Source organism: Schistocerca americana, chromosome 7 (genome assembly GCF_021461395.2).
Source record: "Schistocerca americana isolate TAMUIC-IGC-003095 chromosome 7, iqSchAmer2.1, whole genome shotgun sequence".
Lineage (NCBI taxonomy): Eukaryota > Metazoa > Arthropoda > Insecta > Orthoptera > Acrididae > Schistocerca > Schistocerca americana.
In genome coordinates this window covers 263242803-263256600 of record NC_060125.1, presented here as the reverse complement: position 1 = coordinate 263256600, position 13798 = coordinate 263242803, and the positions used below count along the sequence as shown (strand labels likewise).

Here is a 13798-nt window from a genome sequence, read left to right as displayed (position 1 = left end):
TTTGGGTACGAGCCCCGGACTGGCACCAAGTTTCGATGTCGATATTCCCTTAAACAGCTGATGGTTGTTCGTATTCGCAGCCGCAGATACTTGTCATGTGTTTTTAACGGCTGTAGTCACCACATTGCCTGTACCTTCGGACAGGCACGGATGTCCGAATGAATATTGCGTCTTTCTTCTTAACAACGCAGGCACTGCAGTTTATAATTGCTAATGGAAGCGATTGTTTCTCACACTCTTACTTTCCCTCTTGGTTCTTGTATACATTGCACAGTACTCGCCTATGTTTGCAAATTGCAGCTGTTTTCCGTAGAACGTCGAACATTGTGGATCTGTTGGCATTGTCGAATGCTTTTATTTTTACACGTGCCTTGTATTGTTGCAGCTCGTGGGCGTGTCCATGGTGGGGCTTACGCTGTGGCTTAAGACCGAGCCTGGCTTCAACGAGTGGGTGAACGACCTCAGCATCGAAGAGTTCTTCACCGGCCTCTACGTGCTGCTGGCTGGTGGCATCATCATAATGCTGGTGGCCTTTCTGGGCTGCTGCGGCGCTCTGATGGAGAATACTGTGCTCCTGTACGGGGTAAGTGCTGATATAGCGTTCCACTGGAAACAGCCGACAACGAATAACAAACGAATTGTGCGGAGAGCAGTTTCTGAAAAGATAGCAACACTGAAACTATTTCCCGAAGCACCAGATTAGGGAGGGAATGATGTCTCTGATTTGGTTCAGGTCCCTGTGCACGCTGTTGTGAACATGTGTCTTGTACTCAATGGGAAGCTACATTTGTATACATATCACGTCTTGGCAGGTATTTGGCACGTGGCGCTAACATGCATTAGTCTCAGACAGTGTAACCAGTCTCACATGGACTTTTTATGTACCAAAACCACAGTTCGGTAGTTTTGGTGTACTACATAAATGACCTATAACATGCTAGGTTTGCCGGTGGTATTGGTAGGATTGGTTGCAAAATAAACATAATGAATGTGTAAGAGAGAAACTGGCAGCCGGCACCGTCTCTTTGGTTTTTTATTTGTTGGTTGTTTAATTAGAACACAGTTAGAGTTGCATATCATTCAGTGTTAGTCTGTTGTGCATTTTATGTTCTTACAGAACATAAATTTCATTTTATAAGTGAAAAAAATCTGTTTATCGCTTATCTTCTGCACTCTTATGTAACCAAAGCAATTACTTTTGACGTAAGTGCAGTTTTCATCCACAAACATTATATACAATGTGAGTCACGAAGATATGCAGTCAGCCGGTGTGGCCGTGCGGATCTAGGTGCTTCAGTCTGGAACCGCGCGACCGCTACGGCCGCAGGTTCGAATCCTGCCTCGGGCATGGACGTGTGTGATGTCCTTAGCTTAGTTAGGTTTAAGTAGTTTTAAGTTCTAGGGGACTGATGACCTCCGATGTTAAGTCCCATAGTTCTTAGAGCCATTTTTGAAGAGATGCAAATATTTTAATATGTTATTCTAGAAGTAAAACTAAAGAAAAAAGTTCTTGTGAACATAGGTCCGCAAATGTTCAGTTACGGAGTTACGGCTAATAAAAGATTTGGTCCGAAAATTGGCAACTTCACTGATATGAAACCATCGCACATCTGTATGGGGTTAAAGTAAAGCACGATTGTCATTTATTTTTGTTAATGGTCTGGTGAATCTAATAAAACACGTCAAAGTCAGTACACGTGAGGCATTACTTGCGTGCATAATGAATGCAATAGACGAAATTAAGAACAACCATGTGTAACTGAAACGAGCAAAAAAAATCTGTTGATACATGTGCAATTAAATGCATTGAACTCGATGGAGACAATTTTGAACATTTATTGTGAATGTATTGTGAAATTTAAGTGCAATGTACAACTACCTTAAGACTGAGCTTTGTTTTTTCCGGTTTAAAATGAATTCACGTGTGCTATGGTATCAATAAAAGCAGATTATCTGACACATTCATGCAGTTTCAGTTGACGTTATTACCACCATTTTTTCAAAATTAAATTCTTTGCAACTTCTGTTGAAAACTTTGTGCTACTGTTTGAAATTTAAAAAACAAATTGGGCCAAGTAGTTAACAAATTAACAATTTTACGAAATTACTTGCTTGCTTCTTTGATAGTCTGGATGTTCTGGAAAACTACTGCAGATACACGTCTGGGGCATGTTTTATTAGAGTCACCAGATCAATAACAACAAAAGAAATGGAAATCGTGCTTTAGCGAAGCTGCTAAATTTCAGGCAAAATTTTTTATTCGCCGTAACTCCATAACTAAACATTTGCGGACCTATGTTTATACAAACTTTCTTCTTTAGTTTTACTTGTAGAATAACATATTAAAATATTGGCATATCTTCGTGAATCACCCTATGTATATACAGATATTGTTGTTTTGTACTCTATAGAACGATCTTCTTAATGACCATATGATCTTGTTTCACATTATAAATCAACAATTTTCGAATAAAACCTGAATTAAACATTGACAATTCCAATTTTGTTATAAGTACTGTTTGCTTTTGAGTAACAGACACGAGGATAAACATGTAGAACAAAAATGTTCTGCATGTTACCTGGTTCTTTATATATCCTCACACAGTTTGTAGATGGATCACTGCTTCCAGTTTTTAGGGGAATCTAGTAAGACACTGATCGCATACGTAAAGAATGCGATCGTTATGAGGTAAGGCCCAATAGTTATACAGGACACCTAATGTACACGTTACGACCAAAGCTACTAGGAAAATTGGTGTAGTCTGTGTTTGCTTATGACGGTCTACGGTAGCTCACGGTATTTGCACAACTCTAGAGGCACACACAATACGGTCTCAATGCAGAGAAACGGTTGGTGTTGAATATCTACGAGTATTTTTTGCCTTCTTCTAGATGTCAAAATTCAGAAATTAGGAATACAGATCTTACATGGAGTGGATGAGGTTTTGTAGCTAAATGGTCAGTAGATGGCTTATCGGACTTATCCTTCCGCCACTCATTATAAGGCTTTATTTTTCAAGATACGATATTTAAAACCTAGGACAAATTTATGGAGTTACTGCTGTCAGTTGATGATATGGAACGGAGATGAATACTTTTAAGAAACCTAGAAAATAGCATTCGGTCTTTCTAGCTGCGTCTGTGATTTTAATACTTTAAGGATTATGTAAAAAAGCTTCACAAACCTGTGCTCACTTTCGAAAGGAGCATTTCTCTCTCACAATAAGCTTATCAAAGCATTCAGGGTCATGATGTAATTTAAAATTCGTCAACAGTAGTACATGAAGCTTATAAATTGGACTATGTAGGCTGTTACTCTTCTGATATACAAAAATAAGCTACAATTATTTCGCTGAAGACGGATTTCTCACCCGAGGTATAGGGTTAGTATTTTCGATTACGAATCAAAACGTCCTCGGTCCCACGTTTGGATCCTGCAACCGATTAGATTTTGAACAAAAATCATCAGCTTTGTGGGCCAAAGACTTCCGTCAGATGAAGTCACCCACCATCGTTCTGCCAACGGCCTTGTCAACGAGGTCGGAGGAGCGGACAGAGGTTAAGGCCACTTAGTGTGGGAAACTGCGTCTGAAGGTGGAAGAACCAGTAATTATCAACGGCATGAGGATGAAGAAGGCAATGGAAACCACTGCATTAAAGACACAACGGGTATCTACAGGACATGTGGCCCTTAATTGGAAAAGCGTCATGATGTTCTCTTCATTGGCAAAAAATTCCGGAATAATTCCATGTTCTGATATCCAGGAGGAGACTGCCAAGAGGGAGGTAACAATGAGAAAAAGATTGAATAATCAACCAAATGATAACATCCTACGAGTCGGATCGTGGAATGTCAGAAGTTTGAACATGGAAGGGAAGCTAAAATATCTGAAAAGGGAAATGCAAAGGCTCAATCTAGATATAGTAGGGGTCACGGAAGTGAAACGGAAAGAAGGCAAGGATGATCGGATTAATATAGGGTAGCAGCAGAAAATGGTATAACGGGAAGAGGAAAGTTGGGCAGAGAATGAGTTACTGCAAACAGTTCAGTGACACGGTTGTTCTTATTAGAGCCAACAGCAAACCAACAGCGACAAGGGTGTTTAAGAACACATGCCGACGTCACAGGATGAAGATGAGTCAGAAAAGTATACGAGGATACTGAAAGGGTAGTACAGTACATAATGGAAGGTGAAAATCTGATTGTCATGGGGACTGGAATGCAGTTGTAAGGGAAGGAATAGAAGAAAGTGTTACGGGGCTTGGTACTAGGTGTTCTGCAACTGATATCTGCTCGTAAACGCGAATACTCTGTTTAAGAATCAAAAGAGGGGGAGGTATACTTGGGAAAGGCTTGATCGTCATGAAGACATTCTGAAATCAGATACTAGTTTGTAGGGCGTACCCAAGAGTAGATATAGACTCAGATCACAATTCAGTACTGATGAAGAGTAAACTGAAGTTGAAGAGAATAGTCACGGAGAGATAATACTCAAATAAGCCCGATACGGACGTACTAAGGAATAAAAATGATCGCATGAAACTGTCTAAGGCTACAGATACGGCGATATGAGATACCACATTGGGCAGTTCTTTTGAAGAAGTCTCTAAAGCTGAGGAAGTCTCTAAAAAGGGTAGTCGCGGAAGTTGGGAAATAACATAGGTACAAAGAAAGTAACTGCGAGGGAACCGTTTGTAACAGAACAAATAGTTGAGCTGATAGCCGAAAGAAGGAAGTGAAAAATTTCTCACAGAAATTCAGGAATACAGCTCATGCATCCAAGCTGCTGACAAGAATAACATACAGAAGAAAGAAAATTGAAGATCTGTTAGACGACGATCTGTTTTGATTTAGAAAATGTGAAGGCACCAAGAGGCAGTTCTGGCGTTACGATTCATAACGAAAGCAAGACTTAAGAAAAAGCAACACACTTTCCTGGAATTTGTCGGCGTGGAAAAAGCGATCGACTGTGTCAAATGGTGCAACATGTTCGAAATTCTAATTAAAAGACGGTAAGCTATATAGGGAGAGACGCGTAATATACAATATGTGCAAGAGCCAAGACGGAATAATCAATGTGGAACATCAAGAACGAAGTGCTTGGACTAAAAAGTGTGTAAGACAGAGATGTACTGTTCACTTTATACATGGAAGAAGCAATTGTGGGAATAAAAGAAAAATTCAAGAGTGGAATTAAAATCGAAGGGGCAAGGATACCTATAATAAGATTTGCTGACGACATTTCCATCCACAGTGAAAATGAAGAAGATTTACAAGATATGCTGAAGGGTATGAACAATCTACTGAATACAAAATATCGATTGCGAGAAAATTGAAGAAAGACGAAAGTAATGAGAAGCAGCAGAAATGACAACAGCAAGAAACTTTCCGTTAGGGTTGATGGTCACGAAGTAGATGAAGTTAAGAAATTCTACTATCTCGACAGCAAAATAGCCCAAGACGGACGGAGCAAGGAGGATATCAAAAGCAGATTAGCACTGGAAAAAACGAAATGCCTGGCCAAACGAAGTCTACTAGTATCAAACATAGCCCTCAATTTGAGGATGAAATTCTGAGAACTTAAATTTGGAGAACAGCATTGCGTGGTGCTGAGACGTGGACTGTGGGAAAATCGGAACAGAAAAGAATTGAAGAATTTGAAATGTGGTGCTACAGATGAATGTTGAAAATTAGGTGGGCTGATAAGGTAAGGAATGAGGAACTTCTGCACAGAGTAGGAGAGGAAAGGAATATGTGTAAAACACTGACAAGGTGAAGGAACAGGATGATGGGGCATAAGTTAAAACATCGGGGAATGAATTCCATGGTAATAGTTGGAGCTGCAGAGGGCAAAAACTGTAGAGGAAGACAGAGATTGGAATACATTCAGCAACATATTGAGGAGATACGTTGGAAGTGCTACTCTGAGTTGAAGAGATCGGCACAGGACAAGAACTGGTTGTGGGCCGCATCAAACCAGTCAGAAGACTGCTTACTGAAAAGAAAAATATTGACTAACAAGTATATTCGTTAAAGCAAGGCTTCAGTTCTGTGTGGCGGTGTTGTCCACATTATTAAGTCTAAGAACATTAATGAAAAGATTTCCCTTCGCGTGCCCCAAAAGTTGATGGTTGTACATTCGGGCTTGTCGTGAGCTATGATTTTGCTGAACAACATACAGTCCGTTATATTTACTGAATATGATTATAGAACTAAAATGATACTCCCGTTTTAGAATTTCTCGCTCAGTTCAGTCTTACAAATACTTTATCATTTCGGAGTTAGATTACCGAAGGTACACGCACTTTGTTCACTTTGTTTTTCCTCACATGCAGATTTGAAAGGATATTATAGGGTGATTTTATCAGACATGCAACTCACGTCCGCAACATTAGATTCGCACTTTTCTTGCCGTTTAATTCAAAGAACTTTTCAAACACCAGCTACCGAACTTCTCTGCGACCTCATTGGTATGCATGACGGCACTGCAGAGGAACAGAAAACTTCTCGACTCGCTGATGTTTATTGGATGGACCTATATAGCAAATTTTAATAATTATTTTATTTTATACTGCTGAATGGCTAGATAACATATGGAAAACTTCCTTGAATGAAGCGAGTGCCTTACATAGTGCGTATTTACAACATTGGTGATTGTTGTGTCTAACTGATCGTCTTCTACTAATAGGAGATGTTTCCAGCATTAGGAAGCGAAAATTAGACAATGGTCCTGTGCCCACGTAACTGTAGTCATCGACGTTGGAGCGATTACTTCGATTTTCCTCTGAACGGTTAAATTGAAATTCAGTGACGTTTACACTGTTCAAGAAACACTGCAGCCGCCTCAGGGAATGTGTTCAGTGGCCTCAGGTCCTAATATGTGCACACTGAAGGGTTGTTGCGTTTGTGATTCATTTGCCACGATCATCGGCGATCAGATGGCGCTTAAGAGGCCCATTTGTGCATCCTCTGTTATGACTCTAACAGGCTGGAACTTTGCTGAGTTTAGAGGCGAACAGTGCTTGCAGCATTTATTCAAGTGGTTCAAGTGGCTCTGAGCACTATGGGACTTAACATCTAAGGTCATCAGTTCCTTAGAACTTAGAACTACTTAAACCTAACCAACCTAAGGACATCCCACACATCCATGCCCGAGGCAGGATTCGAACCTGGCACCGCAGCAGACTCGCGGTTCCGGACTGAAGCGCCTAGAGACGCTCGGCCACCGCGGCCGGCGCATCATTTATTCCAGGATACAACCGTGCCCCATCGACGAGTATGTAATCCTACTGAACAGTTTCAGCCACCTGAAAAGGGTCACACTGCAATCCTGCGGGAAGCTGGATGGACGTATCGCAGGAATGCTGCACATGTTGGGCACAATGTATCAGTGGTGTGTCGCATTCCCACAATTGTGGATCACGTTCAGGACATCTGCGTAGTACAGACGCACGTCACGATCCACGCACTGTGCGAACAGTGGTGGCCGACCGAACATCATCCACAGACGAAATCTGGGCACACGTTGAGCCTGCTGTGTCATCAGGGACCTGTAGGAAACGTCTATTTGCAGCTGTATTAAGAGCGCTTTTGCCTGTGGCCAGGCTACCGCTGACACCAAGACACTGCTAGCTATTACTAGTCTCGTGTCATGAATTAATCGACTGTAGAACAGAATGGCACTCTGTAGTTTTCACTGTCAAGAGTAGGTTCCGCCTGTATCCAAGGATGGGCGTATACGTGAACGGTGGTATCTAGTGAGCAGCCTATTCCAGAATTCGTTCGCCCACGTCACGTAAGTTCCATCACAGGCTTTGTGGTGTGCGGGCCTGCCTGTTCTAGAATTCATTCGCCCACGTCACGTAGGTTCCATCCCAGCCTTTTTGGTGGGCAGGCCATCTGTTAAAACTCGCAGTGCCGGCGGTTGCGACCGAGCGGTTCTAGACGCTTCTGTCCGGAACCACGAAGCTGCTACGGTCGCAGGTTCTAATCCTGCCTCGGGCATTGATGTGTGTGATGTCCTTAGGTAGGTTAGGTGTAAGTAGTTCTAAGTGTAGGGGACTGATGACCTAAGATGTTAAGTACCACAGTGCTTAGAGCCATTTTTGAAAACTCGCGGTCACATGTGGTTTTCTGCATAATAACTCAACTAGTGTCACTCAGTGCCTGCTCAGCAACCGTCTTAATCAGCAATATCGCCAGACCCCTGGTATCTGAACAGTGTGCTGCCCAGTAACCGTCGTTACCAGTGAAATCACCAGACCCTTGAGTTTGGGTTGCTTGTGTGAAGAGACCAAACAACGAGGTCATCGGTCTCATCGGATTAGGGAAGGAAGTCAGCCGTGCGCTTTCAAAGGAACCATTCCTTTATTTGCCTGGAGTGATTTAGGAAAATCACGGGAAACCTAAATCAAGATGGCCGGACCCGGGATTGAACCGTCGTCCTCCCGAATGCGAGTACAGTGTGCTAACCACTGCACCACTTCGCTCGGTACCAGACCCTTGGCAACTGAACATACCTAAGCCATATGCTTCTTATCAGCAGAAAATGTTCTGACTCATTATCCGTTGTGTGATGGACAGCAACCGCTCTGATCACCAATATCACCAGACCGCTCGGCAATTGAACATACCCATCCGCTACTGCAATATGATGGGCTAACTGAAACACATAACAGTTTCGAAACAAATGAAACAGTACAATGTAATGTTTCGAAACAGTTTGTGTCCAAATGTATGTGAAATCTTATAGAACTTAACTGCTAAGGTCATCAGTCCCTAAGCTTACACAGTACTTAACCCATCCTATGGACAAACACACACACACCCATGCCCGAGGGAGGACTCGAACCTCCGCCAGGACGAGCTGCACAGTCCATGACTGCAGCGCCTGAGACCGCTCGGCTAATGCCGCGCTGCAAAACAGTTTGTATTTTGTAATCGTATACGCCTACACATTATATCATCTTGAGTGTCTACTGCATAAATATTGTCATAAAAACACAAATGAGATGCGAGAGAGCTAGTCACATCGCAGTAAGGATGAAACTTTCACGTAGGCGTCCTGGTAGTTTTGTATTTCCTTCAGCAAATAGGCTGCTATCGTGTCATGTGAGTTTTGTGATTTCCAATTGGCTGATGACAGACTTTGTATATTTGACACAACAGATTTTGTCGAGTTCGTTTCCCTGTATTCAAGTGCCTAATTTTGAAAGGCCTTATGAGTGATAATCTGTATGTGCTCTTGAAAAGAGATATAATTTATTGAGATAGCATTCTGAGAAGCGAGGCACTGAATTAACATGTGCCACTCAAACTTTTCTTACTCACAGTTAAACTTCCTAGTCTTTATCACACAGAGCAGGATGCAAAGTAACTGATGCGCACAGATCAAAAAATTACCGTAACAGACTGGAGCGTATAGCACAATGGTCAAGTATGTCAGTTTTTCATCAAACATTCCGAAGTTAGCTGGACACAGGTCATAATATGTACACTTGATAGAATTGGAAAATATGTTAAAACATTTCAAGGTAACTGAAATGCAGAGATCGGTATGTTTCCTTGAAGTATAAAATCCAGACTAAAATTTAAAATAATTCATACAGTGTAATGCCTTTGTGATATCTATATCATTGCAGATCTGGCTCTATGCCACTTACAATTCGTGCTAAAGAAATTTGTTGTATGCACAGGTATGTGTAGTTGCCTCAAGTACTCACAGCAAGCATATATATTATCATTTTATTATAAACTTCCCCAGGAAATCAGGGATAAAGTCATTGTGCTGTTGAATTGCGATGTTTACCACAGTACCTGAACGCCAAAAACAAAAGTATCAAAGTACCATTGTTGATTTGCCGGAGAATTGTTTATGATATGCTAATTTCACTGAACTCTGTGAACACACCTGAAAAGTAAATATTTAATGCGTTGTCCTCTCTTCAGTCGAACATATCATAACTTTCAATGTATTTACAAATACTTAGACCAAGTACATTAAAGATAGGGAGTTGTGAAAGTTGTTAAATCAAGTTGCTGCCCTCGGTACAGTTCACGCAGACACTCCTACGTTACGTAAAAGAGACAATCCTCCTGCGGTGGCCGGGAATCGAACCCGGATCAACTGCTTTTTTTTTTTTTTTGTAACCATATATATTTATTTAAATATTTTAACAACGATACATTTAAAAAAAAGACATTTTTCTATTAATCTATTATCCTAGTGATGGTTAATATTATTGTCATTTTTATATGTTTTCGTTTTTATATTTTCCTTTTTCGTTTTTCTCTTATTGTTTGTTCCTTAAACCCTTTTACATGGCCATTTGTCGTCTTTTTTTTTTTTGAGGGGGGTAGACATTGCAGGACAGGCATAACAGTTTATATTTGGCATCGTTGCATTGATTTGAGTTTATGTTTCTGTATGTGATGCACTTGTGATGACATAGGCACATTGTGTATTCTGGTTTGATCTCTTCCTCTAGTAACACTGTTTAGTGGGACAGTGTGAAGGAGCGTCACCATGATAGATGGAGCAGAAGTGGAAGAAACTTTTTTTTTTTTTTTTTTTTTTTTTTTACATATACTACAGAATATACCTAACTGAAGAAGGGAGAAAATTTTGTCATATTACATAAGAGAAGCAGAAAGGATAGTGTGAGTAATCAATAGAATTTTGTAGGCACAAAGTAAAGGAAATCAAATATCTAATAATAATGAGTAGTTGGCACTTTCCACTAGGGAGCACTTTGTGTCACTGATTCCACTAGGAAGGAACACTTTATACTACTATACTTCACTATTTGATGCGAGAAGAGAAAGCTCTTTATCTTTTGTGTTGCACTTGTTCACTATCACTGCACACGTTATTCTTGTGGTGAGTGCGGTGAGGTGGCTGGTGGCGGTGCTGGGGGTCACAGGCTGGGGAGGACTCTGGCGATTGCTGTCTGCAGTGGGATCTGCAGGAAGTTTTTGAAGTGCTCGTGGTATCGCCTGTGCTGCTGGGCCGTCTTGTTCTCCTCCCAGAGGTCCATCAGGAAGGCCAGCCGGTCGGTCTGCCTCCGCGCTACGATGGCGTGTGCCGTCATGGCGAGGATCCAGAGAGTCGCCAGTCGCTTGGGTCGTGGAAATGGGTTGCAGTCTGGGGCGGTGATTGCTTCCACTGTGATGCTTCCCGGCGCCGTTCTGTTGATGTGGGCCACCATCTGCTGGCACGCTTCCCAGATGTTGATGGCATTCCCGCACGTGAATCGGTGCTCGAGGGTGTCGGTCATGCCACATACGTCACACTTGTCACTTGCGACGAGTTTTATCTCCGCCAGTCTTTGGTTGGTTGGTACCGTTCTGTTAATTATTTTGTACCACGTCTCCTTCGCATGTTTAGGTAACACGTTTTCTGAGACGTTCCCCCATATTTGTTTCCAATTGTATTGCGGGAGTTTTTGTTCAATTTTGTTTTTTTCCGGCTTCCCCCTGAGGGCCCAGTATATTCTCTTGGCTGTTCTGTGGCTGGGATTCGCCACGGTGTCCAGAACGTAACTTTTGTTGGCGTAGTGCAGCCTGACGTGTCGCATTCTGCAGGGAATGTGTCTCGTGTCGACCGGCGCTTCTTGTGATGCGGGCTTGTATCTTCCAATTATCTTGGCTGTGACGCTGTCAGGGTTTTTGTCCTGGATGGCGAGCGTTCGTTTCAGTAGAAGGGCTGCACATTTAGTCTTTATATCAACTAGACCTAGTCCCCCTTCTTTTGTTGGCAGCGAGCACGTTGCTTGCGCCACTTTGAATATCTTTCGACGCCACAACAGGTAGTACACTGCGCTCGTTAGTGCTCGCGCAATTTCTGTCGGGATGCTTAAGATTTGCGCCAGGTACCAAGCTTTCGACAGGATCGTCGTGTTTATCAGTTCTGTTTTCTGGTGGATTGTTAGCTTCCGGTTCGCGTGCTGTCTGGAGAGACCTCTTATGGTGTGTAGCACGTCCCTCCAGTTGTATGCGGCCATTCTAAGTGGACAAGACTGTATATATATTCCAAGAACTTTATGGCTTTCTGCTATTTTATACCATTGGCTGTCTGGTTTGAGTCGTTGATTCCCTATCGGCAGTAGCACTGTTTTTTTGGGGTTGGTTTGGGCGCCTGACGCTTTTTGGAATGTATTCATGATGGTTTCTACTCTCCCAATATCTTCCTGGTCTTCAATAAAGATGCCTAGGTCGTCAGCGTAGGCTACACATGCTACTGCTTTGCCTCCTACGGAGAAGCCTCTGATGTCGTTTGTGAGTTTCCGCAGGAGTGGGTCCAGTGCTATAGCGAATAGAGCCATTGACAATGGACAGCCTTGCCTCACGGATCTGTCCAGTTTTATCAGTTTTGTTTCCCAACTATTGATTATTACTGTCGATCTTGCAGTACTTAGTATCTTATGGATGATTGCGATGAATTTTTGCCCAAACCCGAGTCTATTTAGTGTCTCTACGAGATATTTGTGGTCGATCCTGTCGAAGGCTTTGTTGAAGTCCACCGAAATTATGGCACCTGCGCTTCTGGTGGTGGCTGCCTGTGCTATTATGTCCCTGTAGGTGCATGTGGCGTCAAATATATTTTTTCCTGGTACCGCACATGTTTGCCACGGACTGATGACTTTCCTCATCACCGATTTCAGGTTGTTTGCGATGCATTTCGCTATTATTTTATAGTCGGCGTTGAGGAGCGTAATCGGACGAAACTCTTCAATGCGGCGGGCGGCTCTCTTCTTAGGGATGAGTGTTATGGTCCCTTCGGTCAGCCCAGGTGGAATTTCCGCCCCATCGAGTATCTCGTTCACCATTTCCGTGAATTGCTCTCCTAGCACGTCCCAATATGCGAGGTAGAACTCGAGCGGGATGCCGTCGGCGCCGGGTGCTCTTCCTCTTGCGCTGGTCCTCATCGTTTCTTTGATGTCATCCACGTCGACATTTTCTGTCAGCAACGCCCTGTCTGCGTCTGTGAGCACGCTCCTCGTCTGCTGGAGGATTTCAGCAGTTGCCGCGTCGTCTGTCGCTTCTCGACGGAACATGTCTCGGAAATAGTCCTCGATGTGTTTTGTTAACTCCGTTTTCGTCGTGAGCGTCTTCCCTTGCTTGTCCTGAAGCTCATTTACGCACTTTCCTGCGCCTCTCTCCCTTTCCCTATTTAGGTGGTGCATGGTGAGCGGCTCTTCATCCACATCGCCATATGTTTTACTTCTTGTGAGGACGCCTCTTATTTGCTGTTTCTTTATTTGAAGGAGTTTTGCCTTGATTCTCCTCACTCGCGGCAGGTATTGCTGGTCGTCTGCTGGTGCGTCGAGTGCGTCTTTCAGGCACTGCTGGTAGAATTCGGCCGTGGTTCGCCTCCAGAATGACTTTTCCGCGCTGTATCTTATCAACAGGCTGCGCATTGTCGGCTTCGCTCGTGCCAGCCACCACTCGGTCGTGCTGCTGTAGCGTGCGCGCTGTGCCAGGCATTCTTGCCACATTTCCACTATTTGCTTGCGCAGTTCCGCTTCCTGCAGGTGTTCCGTATTTAGCTTCCACGTGCTTCTTTTGCTGACGTTCTTTCCTTTTTGGAGATGCAGGCTGCATTCGTAGCTGCAGTGGTCCGAAAATATGACAGGATATACTTCGACGTGCGCAACATTTTTAGTTGCTGCTCTGCTGATATATATACGGTCCAGTCTGCTTTTACCATTTTTGTGGTGGTATGTAAATTCAGTGTGTGTTGGATGGAGAAGGCGCCACGAATCTTCTATTTTCAGTCGTCGGATCAGTTGTTGCAGT

At 43.0% G+C, this 13798-nt stretch overlaps 1 protein-coding gene across 1 annotated transcript in view; it reads left to right on the top strand.

The window, feature by feature from the left end:
• The first annotated feature begins 400 nt into the window (after positions 1 to 400).
• LOC124622863 (tetraspanin-2A) overlaps positions 401 to 13798 on the top strand; it is a 292273-nt gene continuing 278875 nt past the window's right edge. The window contains exon 1 of the mRNA XM_047148657.1: positions 401 to 583. Within this exon, the coding sequence (XP_047004613.1) occupies positions 401 to 583 (183 nt within the window). The remainder of the gene's footprint in view (positions 584 to 13798) is intronic.